The sequence below is a fragment of the Bos mutus genome, chromosome 10 (genome assembly GCF_027580195.1).
Source record: "Bos mutus isolate GX-2022 chromosome 10, NWIPB_WYAK_1.1, whole genome shotgun sequence".
Taxonomy (NCBI): Eukaryota; Metazoa; Chordata; class Mammalia; order Artiodactyla; family Bovidae; genus Bos; species Bos mutus.
Genome location: NC_091626.1, coordinates 65,518,175 through 65,539,251, shown reverse-complemented (window position 1 = coordinate 65,539,251; position 21,077 = coordinate 65,518,175). Strand labels below are relative to the sequence as shown.

The window sequence follows — 21,077 nt, the reverse complement described above, 5'->3', positions numbered from 1 at the left end:
ATGGCAAGAATATATACTTGACCTACATACACATTGAAGGTTATAAAATACATACTAGAAATGCTGTGTATGATCTATTTCCATACTTCCAATTGTGGATACATGTAACCAGTGATTGACAGCTGTATGTCAGGGAATCCTGATAAACACCACATCTTCCTAATGTGGGCATATCATAGGAAATATTTAATAAACATGATTAAAAACACATTTTCTTTAAGTATATATAAGTACAATGTAAGATTTGTGAGTTCTAAAGGCAAAATGGGAAGCTCCAAATAAATTTCCTGCTTGTTCTGGGCTTTCTTCTGTCCATTAGGGGATACCTCAATAAGAAAACTGAGAAACACTGATTTAGGGAACAAAAATTACCTTACAGACAAAAGTGTGTTGAAATTATTTTGAACTATAAACAAAAAACAAAAGGGCAAGTGATTAAGTGACTTAAAACTTTATATAAAGTCACATGTAAGATACCTTAATAAAGAAAATCCTTAACTTACATGATTAGGAATATCCAAATTGCTACTGGGAAAACGGACACAGTTTCTGCACATTTTATTCACTAAGTCTTCACGAAAGACAATAATTTCTTGTGTACAATACTGAATTCTGAAATGAAAATGGTAGTTGAATGTGACTTCCACAGAAAAAAAATATAATTTTAAAGGCAAGATGTTTTATAATACATTCCCACTTCAAATTCAACCATAATCTATTCATCCATGCATTTGACAGTAATTTATTGAGCTCTCTATATGTGTCTAGCATTACTTTAGGGATGAGTGAACAAAACAAAAAGACCCCAGCCCTGATGCAGTTCATTCTACTGGGGGTGGGCGTTCAGAGACGATAAACAACAGACATGAAAATTAATAGTATGTTGAGAGATGATTAAGTGTAAAGCAAAAAGAAAAAGACTAACAGGGATCATTTGCAGGAAAGGAAGGTCAAAGGCTGGAATATTTAATAGGAGGACTGGAACAGGTAGGACTCATAATGAAATTTGATCTAAGCACAGAGTTGAAGGAAGTGAGAGAGTCATGCAGACATGCAGAGGCAGGCAGAGGGAACAGGCAGAGCAGAGGAGGCTGGAGGGCTGGAATAAAAGAGAAGAAATCACAGAGGAAACGGGGCCAGCTCACGCAGGGCCATGACTACCATTGCAGAGGATACGGGCTGTTACCAAATAAAACTATGGATCCATCTGACATGGTTGAGAGCAGACTACAGAGGAGCAGGAGAAGCTAGAGACCAGTGAGGAGGCTATTACAGTAGCCAAGGCTAGAGAAGATGGCAGAGAGTCATAGAGGGGGAGCTATAGAGAAATGGCCAGATTCTGGATATAAATGTTTGAAGTCCTCCTTCAGATTTTTGAAGGACTTCCTCAAAGCCTGCATGTAAGGAGAAACCCCGAAGATTGGCCTGAATGAATGGAAGGATAAAGGTGTTCAGAACTACAATGAGGAAGGCTGCAGGACAGGGTGGGGCTGCTGGGGGAAGAAGATTAGAAGTTTGGTTTGAAGTTGTTTATTAGACATCCACGGGGAGATGATGTGTAGGCAACTGAATATGTGCATCTGGAGTCAGGGAGAAGGTTTGAGGTGGAGATATCAACGTGGGAGTTGTCAATACATAGAGGATACTTAAAGCTCATGGACTGGACACTGAAGGAGTGAATGTAGATAGAAAAGAGAGGGAACCACAGACTGAAAGCATTCTCTCCGTAAGAACCTATGGTCACCGTGGCACATAGAGTAAATGCGTAATCCTTCCATTCTTCCACTGTAACTTTTCTTAAAGGATGTATAATCGGAATATCTATTATAAAACCTCCATCCATTATTAAGTTTCTGAATTCAATGTTAGTGAATTATTTAAATAAAGTATTGTTAAAGTTTTCAGAAACCTAAAATAAAAAGAAATTTTCTTTTTACCCCATGACAACCAAAATCCAGAGACAAATTTTAAGAAAAAGGTTAATTTTTAAATGAAAGGTTAAAAAAAAACAATACAAAATGCTAATATTTACCTGCAAGGATTAGTAGTAAAAACTGAAAATGGTACTCTTTGCCTGAATTCATTAGTGATGCTTTCAGCAAATGGTGGCCTATAAATACAATTAAGATGATACAGTATATATTTTTTAGTTTACAAAGTTTTCTTTACTGTTGCAAATATCTGAATAAAACTTACCTTGGTAAGATGGAACCAAATCCAGGATCCTCTGGGCCAGGTACAAACACAAAACGACTACTGTAGCAAAATTCAACATAATTAATTCTAAAAATATTATACCGCTACCCAATAGTCTAAAACCAAGTTATTGCCTTTATTTAAATTATAAAATTTTTAAGTTTTATACATTTTAATAAATGAACTAATAAAAGTCTCTAGACCGATACCATCCAATAGATCTTTTTTGCAATGATGGAAGTGTTCTAGATCTGTATTGCCTAATTACTGAGTACTTGAACTGTGGCTAGTGTGACTGAATTTTTTTTTTTTTAGTTTTTTAATTTTAGGCCACACTGCCAGGTTTATAGGGTTCTTTGAGTTCCCTGACCAGGGATCGAACCTGGACCCCTCCTCAGTGAAAGCACAGAGTCCTAACCACTGGACCACCAGGGAATTCCTTTAAATGATATAGCTTTAAATTTAAAGAGATCCATGTGGCCAGTGACTATCATTTTTGAAGAGTATAGTTCTAGACCCTTAGAGTAATAATGTCATCAAGAAATTTGGATTATGGTTGAAATTATCACTCTTCCAATTAATACTTTTCAATATAAGTCTCTATTAGAATATAACATATTATTGTGATAGAAGGATAATTTTATCTCCCAGCTATACTAATTTTCTCAAATTTTTCTTCCACTTATTTCTTAAATTAGGATTTATTTTTGTTTCTCAAATAACCCTTTAAATGAAAAAATACAGCAATAGAAATCATTACCTTTGATGAATATTTGGGTATTCGCATATTATATCTGCCAAAGTTTTTAGGGAATCTAAAATTTTAAAGGGATATTGAATTTAATTTGCATATGATATACATAAATAAAATTTTATTTGATCAGATACAACTCTACATATTATTAATAAATTTAAATTAATATAGATTATTTCTCATCAACTTAGTTTATATAAATGTAGGAACACTTATTAAATAGATCCTCAATACCTTTCAAAGCTTGAACTTGATTTTTTCCATAAGGTGCAGATGAAAAATTACCACACAGAATAAAGCAGGTTGGAGGTGCTGGTGAGTAACCTAAAAAGAAAAGAATAAATGAACATCACTTTTCTGGTCTAGAAATCACATTAAAATCTTTTAGCCATGAGCTTTTTTCTTTTTTTAGCCATGAGTTTTTAATAATAAAACCTTACTGTCTAAAAGCAATACCTTATTTTAATAACAACTTATTATAAAAACAGTAATAATAGTGCCCATTTATTGAGCACTTACTTTGTGGCAGGCCCTGCAACGGCTTGATTCATCCTCACAACATCCCTCTAAACTGAGAGAGAAATTAACCTGCCTAAAGTATTAGGCTGCAGTTTAAACCCAGTTCTGTCAAACTCCGAAGCCTAAGCTGTTATCTACTCTTGTACTGTTTTAGGACTAATTCTTATTTATCATGAACACACACATACAGTTATTTTTCAAATGTAAAAATGTAACTCTTTAAGATGAACTCATTTAAAATATTTCACCTCTGAATCAACTTTTTTAACAAAAACAGACTACTCAAAAAGATACATTTTTTTAAGAGAATTTAGTTTTAAGACATGAGCTCTCATAAAAAAGAATAAAAACAAATGACACCTACCAGAAAACATGATGTGAAGTTTTTCCAATACTTCTACTTGGTCCAACCAAACATCAGATATAAAGACAAACATGGCATCTTTATTCTCATCCTCTAGTTGTTTTAGTTTTGCAGAAGTCTTCACAGATGTATTAGAAGGCCCTCCGAAAAAATTAGTATTTCCATAGTATGCCCTAGGTAATTATAACACAATTATTACCTTCTATCCTATATTCTGTTGAAGATATTTTTCTGCTAATTCTACAAATTAAGCTTCTGTCTATCTAATGAGGTTATTTTCCCATCAATGTAAATTGTACCATGAAAATGTATTATTTGTACCACTTAAAAAGCAAACAAGTTGATTTAAACATTCTAAAATGAGAAAGGAAGCAACACTGAGGCAGTAAACAAAGCAAGATAAGTAAACTATATCTGGACCTTTTAAAACTTACTAAAGCAAACATTAAAATAAATCATAATTTCCTTATATAGTTGAAAGTAGGAGAAATAGGTACTCAATTTGAATAATAACTAATAAAAGTATCCCCAAAAAAGTGCTAGCCATTTGACCAAGCAATTTCACTTCTAGATATCTAAGAATTTAAGGATGTCTACAAAGACTTATCTACATCCCAGAATTGTGAAAATCTGGAAGACACACTAAAGCTTGCCCAAAATGGAAACTGGAGTGATCTTCTGCACTCCCAGCCTCTACTGCTCTTGCCACCTACCCTTCACCGGCTGCCATCCTACCGTCCTCCGTTTAAATGCTGAATACTGTCCCACAGAACTGTCCCTTGAGGATCCCAACAGAAGTCAGATTTCCCCATTACACACACTTGGAGGACCCTGTACTTCTCTTTCATAGAACTTATCAAATTTGTGATCAGCAAATTATTTGGGTGACGTTTAATGTCTATCTCCCTAATCCAACACCTACCAGAGTCTGGCAATATAGTATGTGCTCAAAGTACATTGCTGAATGTCACAAATCATGTAATAAAAAATTTCATGGTAATGGAAAATGTTGACTGAATATTATTAAATGATGAAGCAGGTTACAAAGCATTGTATAGTATGTATTCATTTTCAACATCCAAAAAAGTGAATAGATATAGAACCTGTATATTCTTATTAAGTCACTGTAATTATATCCTATAAAGTCACTGCAAACACTGCATTAGGGAATACTGAACCTTGCTCTTAAGGAAAATGTGTGCTGCTATCAGACAGACTGTAATATTAAATTATAAAAAAAAAACCTCATCTTGGTAGATTCTATTTTCTTCATCTTACAAAAGAGAAAGCAAGGTTCAGGTTTAGAAATGTTAAGTGATGTGCCTGAGGCCATCCCAATAACAGGTGACAGTGTTAGGTTACAATCTTGCAGTTATCAGAGGAATGAAATAAGATGATACAGATGATTTCAGTTATATACCCAAACATAAACCAGAATACTACAAAGAGAAATACCTATTAAGCTGATTCTTGAGAAATTAAAGCTTAAAAAGGCGTCAGTAACATCTTCCATCCTTGATTCATGGAATATAAGGTACAAAGACGAGCAAGAGGAAGGCTATTTTCCCAAGAAATGATCTAGGAATTCTAGGAACTTTAACAAATACATCAGGCCCAGAAAACATAAGTCACGTCTTGTACCAGTGAAAGAGAGCAACATGGCAATGGAATCCTAGCAAATCTGTACTTTAATTTAGAGAAAGTGGGACAATTTAAATAGAAGATTATTTGCGACATTACAAAGATGAATGCTTGGCTAAACTGAAACGAATGGTAACACTCAAGGCCAGCTTCCTTGATTATACCTCTCATTCGGAAGAGTAATTTTGAGGCTTGTATGAAACTATAACACCAAGACAACAGCAATTATGCTTTCAATATAGCCCCAAGAAACCCTACCATGATGTAAACCTAGCCACAAACTAGCACTAAAAGCACTCACTTAAAAGTAAACTGGCTTGATGCGGGCTTGTATTCTCTGTGGCATGACCAGCACTTTACCCTGGATTTACTTCACCAGGAAGCAGATGCACAGCAAAAGCTGCCTGCCAGTGACTCCCCGCCAGCAAATGTGGCCTTGGTGCCTGATTTATAACAGCAGACTGGATCTAAAACCTTAATCATCAGACTTCTTGAAATCATCACCATCATCATGGAATCTCAGAATTAGAATGCAACTACTTTAATTACCCCAGATGCCTACAGGCTCCAGGAAGCTAATACTAAATATCAAAGCAGCAACCACCTGAGGCTGACTAGGTGTGAATAAGGGTACATACATTTATCCTGCCCAAAGTGAGCCATCACTGAAGATGTTCCAGGTGAGAATTTAGGTGTGAAGTACTGCCAGAGCTGATTATTCAAGATAACTCAGATCTCCTAATTTTCAAATATTGGACACTAATTCAAAATATGCTTAAATACCTCCAAGGGGAAACAAGAAATGTCTATAGACTACATTCAACCCACAGGCCACCGGCTACAACTTTCACACCATTATTCAGCCTCTGTCAAATTCCTTGAGTGACAGGGAATTCACTCCTCTCAGACAAAGTCCTTTTGGAACCCCTCTAATATTATAATGATTTTGCATATATTAAGTAACTATATAATTTGCCTCTTATAGCTTTCACTCAGTAAAATACAAAAATAAGAACTTTATATTAACATGGGAATTATATTCTTCTGTTTTCCTATCTCTTGTCTCAGTCCTGTAGATAAAGAAGACCAATGGATTAGAAATCTTTCCCAGTGAAAGTCAAATACAAAGATGCAATTGCAACCAGTCTGGAGTCAACCCAGTAGTTTTCAGTTTTATATAAAGTCCAGTCTTTTAACTCTCATTTTCCATTGCTCTTCACCTTCTAACACAAAGTCTGAGGACTTGTAATAATTGACATGTGATATACTATCTTAGATTTATTACTGCCAGTATTCTAAAATTTCTATAGAGTTTAAGTCAAACATTTTTATACCTAGTAGTACTAGAGGGTTCAGTGGGTGGAAATCCAAAGGCATTGACATGAAACACCTGATCTTCAAACCAACCTGAAAAACATATAAGTAACAAATCACTTTCATTTGTCCAATTTTCTTGTTTGAAAAGACAAAACTGTGGAACACAAAGCAGTAATGCTAGGCCATCATTTAATCCCCGGTCAACTAACTACAGAATTCACCAGTCCCACTGAGCTACAAAACAGTTTCAGGTTCAGAGACAGTCTCAGTTCTTTTTTTGTTTTTTATTTTTGGCCACACCATGTGACTTGCAAGATCTTAGTTCCCTGACCAGGGATGGAACCTGGGACCATGGAAGTGAACATGCCGAATGCTAACCACTGGACCACCAGAGAATTCCTGATAGTCCCAGATCTATTTAAAAAAAAGTCATGAAATTGTAATAGATTTAGAAGTAAAATTTTTCCCTTTCTTATTTCACAGTACATGTTAGAGTACAGACAGATAAGGTACACAGATAAAAATGTGTTTTTTTAACATTTATTTTTTATTGGAGTATAATTATATAACAAAGTGTACAACAGAGTAAATCAGCTAAATGTATGCATATATCCACTCTCTCTTAAGCCTCCTTCCCCCTCCATCCCACCTCTCTAGGTCATCACAGAGCTTCAAGCTGAGCTCCCTGTGCTGTACAGGAGCTTCTTACAGCTATCTATGTTACACATGGTGAAGTGAAGTGAAGTGAAGTCGCTCAGTCGTGTCCGACTCTTTGCGACCCCATGGACTATAGCCTACCAGGCTCCCCCCTCCATGGGAATCTCCAGGCAAGAGTACTGGAGTGGGGTGCCATTTCCTTCTCCAGGGGATCTTCCCGACCCAGGGATCGAACCGAAGTCTCCTGCATTCCAGGCAGACGCTTTACCCTCTGAGCCACCAGGGATCTATTTCAATCCTGCTCTCCCAATCGGTCCCACCCTCCCCTTTCCCCCTGTAGCCACAAGTCCATTCTCTACATCTACATAAAAATGTCTCATTTTATGACTCTATGTGCAATCTTTGTTTCTTTTAACCTCATTGAGATATAATTCACACGTAATACAACCCTTTAAAAGTGTATACCTCAGAACTTCCCTGGTGGCCCAGTGGTTACAAAGCCACCTTGCAATGCAGGGAACACAGGTTTGATCCCTGGTCTGGCAAGACTCCCACATGCTGCAGGACAACTAAGCTCCTTTGCCATAACTACTGAGCCTGCTCTCTAGAGCCTGGAAGCCGCAACTACTGAAGCCCGCACACCCTAGAGCCCATGCTCTGCAACAGGAGAAGCCACTGCAATGAGAAGCCCATGATTCACAACTAAAGAGTATCCCCCACTTGCCACAACTAGAGAAAGCCCACGCATAGCAACAAAGACCCAGCGCAGCCAAAAATAAGTAAATCAATAAAGATAAAAGTGCATACCTCAGTAGTTTTTAGTCTATTCACAAGTTGTACAACCATCAGTACTAATTTCAGAATATTTTCATCATCCCAGAAAGAAACCCTGTGCCCATTAGAAGTCTGAGAGTTAAATAATCTCAAAAGTATGCTCTGATAATCAATATTCCCCTGAGTTACACTGTTAATGTATTTTAACCAGTGTAGAAAGGGTTTTACTGTAGAATGATAAGGAGGACAGGGAAAAAAAAATACTAACTTACCCTCTGCTAAGACAAAGCATGATTCTGTGTATAAACCACTATGAAACTGGTATACAGTAATTAAGGAAAATAATTCTATTTCTATGCTTGAGGTGGTGATAAAGTCGATATACATTTTGGGTTCAACAGGACTTTCAAATAATACATTCAAAGACTGCTGCTGCTGCTGCTGCTGCTGCTAAGTCGCTCCAGTCATGTCTGACTCTGCAATCCCATAGATGGCAGCCTACCAGGCTCCCCCATCCCTGGGATTCTCCAGGCAAGAACACTGGAGTGGGTTGCCATTTCCTTCTCCAAAGCATGAAAGTGAAAAGTGAAAGTGAAGTCCCTCAGTCGTGTCTGACTCATAACGACCCATGGACTGCAGCCCACCAGGCTCCTCCATCCATGGGATTTTCCAGGCAAGAGTACTGGAGTGGGTTGCCATTGCCTTCTCCGACATTCAAAGACTACACATTTAAAACTCTGAATAGATTATAGCTTAAAAAATGTTAGGTTTAAATATCCTCATATCTGATTCTAAGATGTAATACTGAAAATATAGATCATTTTTAGCATGTTATAAACTTTTTCAGTGATTTGTCTGGATACAGCAAATAAGGAGGAATTAAACATTTTTGTCTCTAGGATTATGTCTCTAGATTCCTACATCACCATATGGAAGTTACACTAAGTACCCAATTAGGTAAATTTGAAAATGATATATAATCAATTTCCCCAATTCATTTAACACAGATTAAAAAAAATAAAAGTGAAGGATATAGCTTTACTAAGATCCAGTTGTATTGTTCCTGTAGGGTCTTCCAGAAAAAATTTTCCCTAAAAAAAATTAAAAGAAATATGTCCACATTTATGTAAAAATGAATACTATGGCAAAACAATTAAGATACTGACAATTTTGACAATAGACTATAGTAGAGAGTACCATGGATTTTTTTAAAAATCAGTAATTCCAAGTCTAGGCTTTTCCATCATTTAATTGAGACTCAGAGTCCTCAGAGGTATCAAACAATGACTACTGCCGATCAAGAGATGGCAGCAGGGACATTTGCTGGCTGCCACAAGAGGGACCTCACCAGGTGCCTTCACCTAAGAGAGCCAACAGCATCTCCCAGGGAGCAGGATGTGGTCTGCATCTTTGAATGCTTAGAAACTGAGAAGTCAACCAGAGATTACTGGGGAACTAATTTTAGGCTATGCAAACTGGTGGCTTGTCTAAGACACTCCTTTCTGATGTCTACTCAGGAAACCAAATGCAAATGAAAAAGTTATTTGGTAACTGAAGTAGATGCTTTCAATGAAGAATACATTCTGGTGCCCTCTGTAAAAATGCTGTATTTAACTGACATTTCATCAGTTTGAAGGCTGAAAATAAAGGATGGATACTTATCAAGTTTCACTTACCTCTTTTAACTGGGTTATCATCCCAAGAACAATCACATCTCCAATTTTGCTTGTACTGCCCAATAGGGTTTCTATTGTCTTAAGCTAAAATAAACAAAATAAACTCTTAAGGACTGAAAATATGTTCCTTTAAAAAACTAATCTTTTTTTTATAAAAATAAGTAAATAAAAAATAAGTAAAATAAGTAAAACCCCTACATATGTTGTCTACAAGAGACCCACCTCAAAACAGGGGACATATACAGACTGAAAGTGAAGGGCTGGAAAAAGATTTTCCATGCAAATTGGGACCAAAAGAAAGCAGGAGTCACAATACTCGTATCAGATAAATTAGACTTTAAAACAAAGGCTGTGAAAAGAGACAAAGAAGGTCACTACATAATGATCAAAGGATCAATCCAAGAAGAAGATATAACAATTATAAATATATATCCACCCAACATGGGAGCACCGCAGTATGTAAGACAAATCCTAACAAGTATGAAAGGAGAAATTAACAATAACACAATAATAGTGGGAGACTTTAATACCCCACTCACACTTATGGATAAATCAACTAAACAGAAAATTAACAAGGAAAAAAAAAAACATGTATCTATAAAGTTCACTAAAAAGCAAGCACAGTAAAATGAGGTATGGCAATAAAAGGCGTTAAATTTATCAAATAAAAAATAAATAAATAAAGTGCTGAAAAATTAAAGCTGTCAATTCTGTAATAGATATTCATTGAAAGTATCTTTTGAAATGGGGGTGAAAACACCTTCAGAGAAATGAAAGCTAAGGAAGCATGCACGAGCTATAAAAAATGATAAAGTCCTTTATGAATGATGATAATATCAAAACAAAACTTGGAAATACAGGAAGGAGTAAAGAGCACTATGAACAGTCAATACATGGATAAACATTAGAAACTATTCTCTTTTCTTAATTTCTTCATGGTAAACTATCAACATTATATTGTGAAATTTTTCAGAAAAAAAAAAAAAAATATGGATGACATAGTTCTGTCTTAGATATTATGCAAGTGGAAAAAAAAAATAAGTAAATTTTGAGTGCACACTGCAGTATTTACACCTATTTTACAGTAGAAAATCAAATAAAACTTAGAAAATATAATTTTATCCTACAAAAAGCTAAAATAGCAACTGATGATGTCTTGGAAGAATTACGCCTAAGAAACACCATGTCAACATAGGCCCTTACCAATGACTGAAGTTTCATACCATATTATTTTGAATAATGATAGGTATATTTATCTTTAAAGTATAGAAGAATATGAATTTTATTTGTCAGTCTCTTCAGCACCTGCAAATTAGCGGGCTATTTAAAAGGTTACATTCTACTGTAACTTTATTTAGTATTTTGAAAGTATGTCATTATTACTTATATTCTCAATTTGATCATTATATTTTTATCAGAAAGTTAAAGGTAGTAATAATTGGGGCACTATTTTAAAGAGATCTTTTCTGACCCTTTTCTATACATATAATCCTAACAATATATTAATACAAACATACATAATTTATAAACACATACCCATACAGTTTGTTTTATTTGCAAAGATGAAATCATATTATTTGTATTATTCTTCAACTTAACTTATCCTGGACATTATTGCATTTAACTATATTTAGATATACTTCATTCTTCTTAATGGATAGAAATATCTATAGTATATATACAACAATTTACCAAACAACTTAAAGGCCATAATCACAATATCCCATAATAATGTTAACATATGACACTAAAGTTCTCTTTAATAACATGAACCTCAAGCGACACAAGAATAGAATGTTCATTTTAAACAATTTTTTAAAATGAAATACTTGGGAATAAATCTGAAGAAAAGACATGTATCCTAAAAACTGGATTAGGTAAAGATTTCTTAGAAACAATACTAAAAATATGAGCCATAAAAAAAAACTTATAAGCTAGACTTCAACATAATTAAGAACTTAAGTATTTCAAAAAGACCGTTGAGAGAATAAAAAGACAGCTTACAGAATGGGAAAAATATTGCAATTCACAATCAGTAAATAAAGCAACACAGGAGTACAAAACTATAACAGTGAGGATGCCATATTTGTAATTTGCAAAGGTAAAATGCCATACAGGGACTATAAATGGGGATTTTAATAATATACCAACAGGGATACAAAACTAAACAGCCTGGAAAGATAAGAAGAATAATAAATTATTTAGCTAAGCCTTTGAAGGAAATGGCAACCCACTCCAGTATTCTTGCCTGGAAAATTCCATGGACAGAGGAGCCTGGTAGGCTACAGTCCATGGGGTCGCAAAGAGTCGGACACGACTGAGCGACTTCACTTCACTTCACTTCACTTTAACATTACTTTGGCAAAGAGGAAAGGTGAAATAATGCTTCTGGGCTGTAGGTGTCTGAGTTGCTATAGGAAATCTAATATATATGAGAAAACACATAGATAATCATTGGTAGAGAAATATAAATAATGTCAATTTCCAAAACTTAATATTTTTTTCTGATAGCAGAAACTATCAAACACTATAAATGTTTTCTCCTCATGGTGCTGCCATCAAATGCTTAATTTAAGCATTATCTAGTATTACTGTTTTAGTATCTATCAGACTGCTCATCATTATGAATTCTGATCTAACATGGTAGAGAACTGAATGAACCTGAGCAGAGCCTGGGCTCTTCAGAAGTTATGTGGAAACTCATAGAAACGGTGGGGCCTAGCCAGAAGGAGCTAAGGACTGTCCCCCAGCAGGGTTCCATGTGCTGAAGCAGGGAACAAAGCCACTGATAGACTGACAGGAACCAGGTATGTGGCTGGAACAAAAGTGACGGTGCTGTTTGGTAACCGCTTCATTTCAGGAGCACACGTGGCAGGAAACATTCCCCCTCTCCCTGGACGACACTGTGGCCTGTCTGCGCTCTCTCGTACATTCTATAAATGTGGTTTCCTTAGTGCCTTCAGTAAAGTTTTCACTCCAACTGATATAACACGTCTTGGCTGAACAAGTGTGTGGTGGTCACTAGATGGCTGGACTGGGCAAAGAGCAGGATTTCAGAGTGGGAGTGAGGATGAGATGGGTAATGTTGAGTGAGGGTTGGTCAGAAAGTCAGCAAATGGACCAGGAGGACTAGGGTTCTGTCCTGGTGGTGAGAGACTCTCTGGGGGCTACCAGCGTCTCAGGGCCTGACCCAAAGAAGGAAGTAGATGATTCTGTTAGAGATTTGTAGCACCCAGGACACAAGGCACGGACTTTCCCAAGAGGGGGTACACGCAGGTCAGTTAGCTAGACAGTTATCAGTGGTTCATTTGCATTTAAAATTCAATAAATTAGAAATAAGCAACAAATATTAAACTTGTATACTTACACCCCCTGAATAATAATGATAACGTTCTAACCTGGAATTTGCTTCCACTTTCATCAGGGTGAGAACCAATCACTGGAGGAGTAAATAATTCATGTCTGTGGGTTCTCTAGAAAAAAGAAAAATTCACATGAATTACTGAAGTGAAAGTGAAGTCGCTCAGTCGTGTCCGACCCTCAGCAACCCCATGGACTGCAGACTTCCAGGCTCCTCCGTCCATGGGATTTTCTAGGCAAGAGTACTGGAGTGGGGTGCCATTGCCTTCTCTGTGAATTACTGAGGCAAACCTTTAAAACAGAGCGCTATTCATTAAAATAGCACCCTGACAAACCATTGTTCTTAAATTAACATTACTATTACTTATTCTCAACAAATTTGAAACCCCACATACTTTAATGTACAAATATCTAGAAATGCAATTTAAAAAAAAATTAAGGCTTTTTAAAAAAGGTCTATTGTGTACCTGGCAGTAATGCACTCTGGGCTGATATGAAATAACAAACTAAAGCTGTCATCCTCAGAGGCAGGGGCCAGTGAGAAAGAAGTGTCAACAGGTCATAAGACAACCAAGGACCCTGAGAAGAAGGGGCCATTCAATGAGATCCTAAATGATAAAAAAGATGCTGCTAGTAAGAAACAACAGGAGACTGAGACAAGATATTTTAGGCAGAGGAAGGGATGTGTCACAGAAGGAGTTAAGAGTCAAGGAGTGTTAGGGACGTGATATGAAGTTCAGTACAGTTGGATCACAAGGTGCACAAGTCAGACAATGCTTGAGATTGGCTGGAGTCTCTATTTGGGAAACTATGCCCCCCATATGCACTGTGGTACACAAAGTTTAGGTAGGGCAGGTGCCCTTCCCCCTCCACTGACATAGCACCAAGACCTAGCAAATCAAAGTACTGCATCCCCTTGGCCATTGATTGGTTCAGGGTTGAATAAGTGCCTAAAGCCCCGCAATAAGTGACAGTCACTAGAACTTTTGAAAAAGAACAACTCTCTAAGAGTTACTAAGGCCACTAGTGGCCACCTCTGTCACCTCATAGGGAGAATTTGTTTGAAAGTAAGATGAATTTTTTAAAGTTGCTAGGAGATGGAAAGAGCTAGATGCCTCAGGACATCGTGTGATCACCTGGCTCCAGTTGTGCTTGACACAGCTGGACTTTCTCCACAACCCAAGAAATTGCTTTGTCTGTTTTTGCCAATTTGAGTTTCCATTACCTCTAATAGAAAAGCCCTAACAATACAGACTCTGCATGCCAAACCAAGAAGTTAGGCTTACACACAATTGCAAACAACAATTTTGAAGTAGAATGGTAAAAGCAGATATGTGTTCAGGAAGATAACTTCAATAAAAATATGCATGGACTAAAATTCAACCCTTTTAAAAAATATATGTATTTATTTATTTGGCTGTGCTGCATCTTAGCTGTCGCACAGGGGACCTTGGATCTTCACTGAGGCATGCAGGATCTTCAGCTGCAGCATGCAAACTTAGTTGCAGCATGTAGGATCTAGTTCCTTGATCAGAGATCGAACCCACCCCCCTGCATTGGGAGTGTGGAGTCTTAGCCACTGGACGACCAGATTCAACCCTTTTAATGAGGCTCGGGAGGGTTTAGTGACACCCCCAAATAATATCATAGGCTCTAACACATAATTTTTAAAAAGAAAGAAAAAAGAAAGTGGTATTTACTGAGCATCTTCTCTGTGAAAAGCACTATGCCAAATGTGGAGGAAATAAACAAGGAGTGTGCAGTCTGACAACAGGGCTACGCACCCCGAATGCCCAGCAGGACCAACTCTAGTAACTGACACAGGAGACACACTGAGTCGTCAGCGGGTTGAAAGCAGAAAGAGACTGCATCCAACTGGAGATCACAGAGGGCTTCGGAAAACAGGAGGAATCTGAGCGGGCCCTTCCAGAATGAGGAGGGTTTCAACAGTAGAGATAAGACAGAAGAGCAGCGAGAGAGTGAATAGTTTACACAAAGTCACAGAAGACGTGAAGAAACAGAAAAATTCCACGTTTCAGTTTTGGCTCCTCTACTTTTCTAAGGGAAAAGTAGAGATTAGGCCAAAAATGTGTGACTGGAAGACTTGTATTTAATTCAACAAGAAGTAAACTTCCTTGAAAGACTTGTGAGCAAAATCATTACAGGATCGGTGCTGAACTTTGGGAAGAGCAATCTGGTAGCACTGTGTAGAGGATGGAGGCAGGAGAGAATAATGTCTTCAGGGCTCACTCTCTTCAAGCTCTGTTCAGTGCTTACTCCTGCCAACCACTCTCTCCTCCTTGAAACCTCCCTGTGCTTCTGCCGTATAGCACCACCCCCTAACCTAGCCCCCAAACTTATCCTCTTCCCTTTTCCGTCATCTCTCAGGAGCTCAGCCTCACCTGTGACTCGAGGCAGATGCCCCCTCAATCTCTCCCTACCCAGATCTCTTTCTTTCCCTGCAGACATGCATCTCACCTGATATCCTGCTGGTGACCTGAACTCAACTGTTTGAAATAGAACCTGCCATCACCTTCCCCCTTCTCCTTTTCCTAGTTGTTAACTTATTATCATTACGCTACCCGTGTACTCTCTCAGGCTCAAAACCTTAATCATCTTTGAGTTTTCACTCTCCCCGTTCTTGTCCAGTCACCATGAAACTATGGCTTCCATGTTCCTGGACTGCCCCCTCTTTCTGCTCCCCTTGCCTGCCTTCATTCAGGCTATCATTTATGCCACGACTAATATCACAGACACCTGTAAGTCTTCTCTCATGCTCTAATTCATTCTAAAATCTACTGAGAGAGGAAGTGTTCAAGGAACCTGATGTAATGAATCGCTGTGGTATTTTAAAGCTCCTTGTACCAAGAGAACAGAGTCCAACTCCCAAGAATGGCATCCAAGGCACATCCATGATTTAGCTGCCACTTGACTTTACAGCCTTATCCCATGCTACTCCTCTTCACGAGCCTTCCTCTCCACACGAAGGACTGAGTGCTCATCATTTCCTGCAGAGTCCACTTTACCTTTTGCTCTTTGTTCACACTGTTCACCACCTTTCCCCCATTTCCACAAGATCAAAGCAATTAAGGTCCCTGTCAAATGCCATCGTTTCCCTGAAGCCGTCTGATTCTTCTATGGAATGCATCTTCTTTGTATTTCTTCTAAGGCATGTATAAAATTCTACTCTATATTTTATTTGTGCACATGTCTTCAACTTCATAGACTACAGTGTAGGAGGCAAATGTTGGGCTCAAGTCAGACTGACTAGATTCAAATCCTCATTCTACTTACTAGATATAGCCTCTGGGCTAGTGACTAAACTTCTCTATGTCTCAGTTTCCCCATCTGTAAAATGGGAAAAATAGCATTTATACATACTGAATGTTGATATTATGGTGATCAAATGATAAGCAATGTCTGTAAAGTAATAAACAATGCCTGGCATATCAAAAGCATGTGAAAAATGTTAGCTACTATTTTTACCATCATCATGATTGTTAAAGTGTTTTTTTCATATCTGTATCCTCTAGATGGTCTCAAACACAGAGAGCCCAACAACAGTCTACTGAATGACAAACTTCAGAGTACAAAAGCCCATCCTTTAGTTATTCCTGAGTCTCACCTAAGTTGAAACAGCCTCTTTCTCCCCCTCCAACTTACCTGGTGCAAAATTGTGTATCGTTCACGAAACAGCTCTGCTTTATCTCTTGCTGTCCCAAATAAATTTGGTGCAGGGTGGTTGGTCATTAATAAACTAGAAAAAAAAGAATATGTCTATTTATGACTATCATAATACACAAAGATAGATCAAAAATGAAAGACTATATACCTTCTGAAAAAAAATATACATCTGAAATTAGCTTAACCTCAATGGATGGCATACTTACGGAAGAAATTTTTTTCTTTCTGAATTGTACACAAAGCGTGGGATATCAAATGCTCCTATGATATTGAAGATATGATCTCTGAAAAACAACCCATAGGAACAAACCTGATTTACTAAAAAATAAGTATTCCAAGTGAACATGAAAACTTGCATTATAATCTTATGTCATACACATATACTTTCCACAGATCATGTACACAATTTTTTGTAGTGTCAAAATAATACAAAATGTCAAAGGTCCCTGTCAAATGCCATCGTTTCAAAATAATACAGTGTTTGTAGCCTGTATATTTTCCTCTCAGAGAAAAGAAAGCACTGCCAATACTCTCAAACAAACAAAAAATTTAATCTACTTCTAATTAATAATGTCATCTGTTGGAAAAGAACATTTATAATAAAATAGTGACATCTTAAAGAAATCTCTCCTAATATATACTACTTTTATAAGCTACAATATTATTTAAGGGTGTAATTCATTTCCAACTATTTTTTAATCCAAAATATCATGCAAAAGTGATCCAGGAAAAGAGGTAAACAGAAAAAAGAATTGCCCCCCAAATTCTGACTATATCAGAATATTGACACATATAGTGTCAGAGAAGGGCAATTCACAAAATAATTTACCTTCAGACACTTGTAATATAACCATGTTTCAATGAGGTTAAATAGCACTATTCTCAGCACTACTGCATAAATATTCCAATCTAAAAAAAAACTTCCCTAAAATTATATCTATTTCCCAAAATGAAAATGGTCAAAAAAACTTCATGCTCACCTGTTGGTAGCACCTAGTATAGAGAAGCAGAAAACCAGTGAACTTGAAGCAAGCCTTGATTCTAGGCACAGCACCATGGTTTTCTAGTGGATCAGTCTCAGCAAGTTATTTAACTTACCCATGCTCCTTATGCATCTATAATAATGAGAGCCTCTTCCTTCTGCTATAATATAATGACTTTCTGACAATTGGAGTTGCAAAGATCATTTATAATTCAGTCCCCACTCAAACTCTATATTGGCTGACAGTAGCATGGCAGCCCACTCCAGTATTCTTGTTTGGAGAATCCCCATGGACAGAGGAGCCTAGAGGGCTGCAGTCTGTGGAGTTGCAAAGAGTCAGACACAACTGAGCGACTGAGCACAGCACAGCAGCATATGAACAGCTTGACAGAAACAATGGGTAACTTTAACGCCTACTTTAGGATGATAGTCCTTATACTTTGATACAATCGTTTTGAATTTCTAATGAGGGATTTAGAAGCAAGTACTCTAGTATCTTAAACAATGAGTTGGCAAGGATAAAATTTAAATACCTTAATTTCTCTATTTTTGCAGCTCTAATAAGTTCTAATAGGAAAAAGATTAAAACTTTGGGATAGACATGTACATACTGCTATATTTTAAATAGATAACCAACAAAAACCTATCGTATAGCAAAAAAAAAAAAAAGATTAAAACTACTGACCAAAAGGAGTAATGACTCCTTTCAATCATCTCCATTGCCCCAGTAGGAAAAAAAAATGTTAAAACTGTTTCTTTTCATTTTTCCCAGATGTTTTTGTTTCAGTTAAACCCTGTGAATTTGGAAAGAAGTATTACATTCAAAGGAGGAAAGGAAAGCGGTACACTTGGGAATAAAACCCAGAAAAATTACTGCCATATAAATTCCTAAGCTCTAACAGTATGAGACAGGGTAACAAGTCATAAAGCTAAGGTTCTACCCTCCTTGGCCATTCAGCATGTTACCTAAGTTAAGTCCCTGAACTTTTGGGACTCAGCCCTTTCCTAAGATAAAAAGTAAATTATACCTCTGAATAATCAATTCAATTCACCTGTAGCATATAAAATATTAAATCAGTTGGGTAAGTGGAAAAAGTCTGTCATGGTACAAACACATCAAAATCTCAAATCCTGAGATAAAAATAGTAAAGATGAGTCATGTAATATTGAGGTTTATAATGTAGTGAAGTGAAAGTCACTCAGTCGTGTGACTCTGTGACCCCACAGACTATAGCCTGCTAGGCTCCTCTGTCCATGGAATTCTCCAGGCCAGACTACTAGAGTGGGTAGCTATTCCCTTCTCCAGGCAATCTTTCCAACCCAGGGATCAAACCCAGGTCTCCCGCATTGCAGGCAGATTCTTTACCATCTGAGCCACCAGGGAAGCCCAATGATAGCTTATAATGTAGCTATCAACAAAAAGAAACACAAAGCAAGAACCACTGTAGAAATGGTGACCACTGGTTATTTTCCCAAGAAAATAATTTAAAATAAGCACTCAATAACACTTCTGTACAGGGAAAAAGTGAAATTTGTCCACATACATAGTTTCATCTACTGACTGACTGCATTCCTGGACTGCTGCTTCCACTACTGATCGTTCAATCATGTTTGATGACACTGAAAAGAGAAGTTCAAAGTCAAATTTTAAAAACAGGCATACAATTTAGTTCTCTCCACACATGGCTGTTTTTCCTTAAAATAATCTGTAAACACTAAACCCAAGATTCTCATTACATAGGTTTTAAGAGGAAAAAGCATGTTAGGTTAGAACAGTAACTAACAAAAGTCTTATCTCAAATATCTTAATTTTCTTCTCTCAAATACACTTATAATACCTTGATACACAGTCAAATGCCTCAGCTTTCTAAATATTGTTTAGCAATATACATTCAGGTATACAAATGCTTCTGTAAGCTCCTACGTTAATATGGTTACATTAATATAGCTTTTCATCACAACTGCTATGTTTCTTCCTTTTTGTGTGTGTGTGGCTGTGCTCCCACGGTATGCAGGATCCTAGTTCCCCATCAGGGATAGAACCTACGTCCCCTGCCCTAGAAGGCAGATTCTTAATCACTTGACCACCAGAGAAGTCCCCACAACTGTTATGTTTCAACAGGGATGAGAGTAACAGTAATAACAATAACTGCCACCATTTATTAAGCCCTTAGTAAACAAGTGACACTATACTTAGTACTTAACAAGCATTACTGGATAGATGTCTTATAAGACTGATGTTCAAGCCATGTCTTACAGGTGAGGAAAGCGCAACTCCAAGAGGTCAAATAACCTGCTGATGAACATAACTGGAAGGAGTAGAAAGCAACACAAACAAGAGCCTCTTTCCAGATTGGGTGCCCTTAACCACTGTGGTATGTTCTCAGGCAAAATGCCATCATGTGCCATTAATGTATACTAATTTTATAAAATTAATCATTTCTAAATTTTCAACTGTAAGGAAAATTTTAAAACAAAGATATATTTAAAATTCTGCCCTTAGAAAAAAAATAAAATAAAATTCTGTCCTTAGAAGTAAAAATGAGATATAATAGCAATTTCTCCTCTATCACAGAAAGTTTCCACCCATTTAACTGAAGAAACCGGCATCTGTACAACCTATGAGAGCAAGCCACACCCACCTCCCTTCTTCAGTGCTCTAGAAACTGGACATTTTTTCTAGGAGAAGAGCATTTCTCTTTTGTAGGTCCATGCTTATGGCAAAAGATTGAATATTTAACAAAAAGATCCCTCAAGAAAGGCTGAAGCAGGAAGGGAAAGTTATTCTCGCTCACTCTTTTTTTCCCTCAAACATTTAAAAATAACTAACTTGAGAAACCTGTATGCAGCTCAGGAAGCAACAGTTAGAACTGGACATGGAACAACAGACTGGTTCCAAATAGGAAAAGGAGTACATCAAGGCTGTATATTTTCACCCTGCTTATTTAACTTATATGCAGAGTACACCATGAGAAACACTGGGCTGGAAGAAGCACAAGCTGGAATCAAGATTGCCAGGAAAAATATCAATAACCTCAGATATGCAGATGACACCACTCTTACGGCAGGAAGTGAAGAACAACTAAACAGCCTCTTGATGAAAGTGAAAGAGGAGTGAAAAAGTTGGCTTAAAGGTCAACATTCAGAAGACTA

The 21,077-nt window shown here is 37.0% G+C and overlaps 1 protein-coding gene and 1 non-coding gene across 2 annotated transcripts in view; both read right to left on the bottom strand.

Annotated features, from left to right (window-relative positions):
• POLE2 (DNA polymerase epsilon 2, accessory subunit) overlaps positions 1 to 21,077 on the bottom strand; it is a 33,040-nt gene that overhangs the window by 6,770 nt on the left and 5,193 nt on the right. Inside the window, exons 3-16 of the mRNA XM_005894287.2 lie at positions 19,469 to 19,544; positions 17,149 to 17,226; positions 16,922 to 17,015; positions 13,297 to 13,371; positions 9,899 to 9,982; positions 9,257 to 9,313; positions 8,495 to 8,543; positions 6,809 to 6,881; positions 3,834 to 4,006; positions 3,185 to 3,274; positions 2,957 to 3,011; positions 2,197 to 2,256; positions 2,033 to 2,110; positions 504 to 612 (exon numbers count right to left, since the gene is read on the bottom strand). Coding sequence (XP_005894349.1) covers positions 504 to 612; positions 2,033 to 2,110; positions 2,197 to 2,256; positions 2,957 to 3,011; positions 3,185 to 3,274; positions 3,834 to 4,006; positions 6,809 to 6,881; positions 8,495 to 8,543; positions 9,257 to 9,313; positions 9,899 to 9,982; positions 13,297 to 13,371; positions 16,922 to 17,015; positions 17,149 to 17,226; positions 19,469 to 19,544 — 1,151 coding nt within the window. The remainder of the gene's footprint in view (positions 1 to 503; positions 613 to 2,032; positions 2,111 to 2,196; positions 2,257 to 2,956; positions 3,012 to 3,184; positions 3,275 to 3,833; positions 4,007 to 6,808; positions 6,882 to 8,494; positions 8,544 to 9,256; positions 9,314 to 9,898; positions 9,983 to 13,296; positions 13,372 to 16,921; positions 17,016 to 17,148; positions 17,227 to 19,468; positions 19,545 to 21,077) is intronic.
• Positions 2,558 to 2,631, bottom strand: TRNAE-UUC (transfer RNA glutamic acid (anticodon UUC)). The gene has a single exon. It is a non-coding gene; the product is annotated as a tRNA-Glu (tRNA).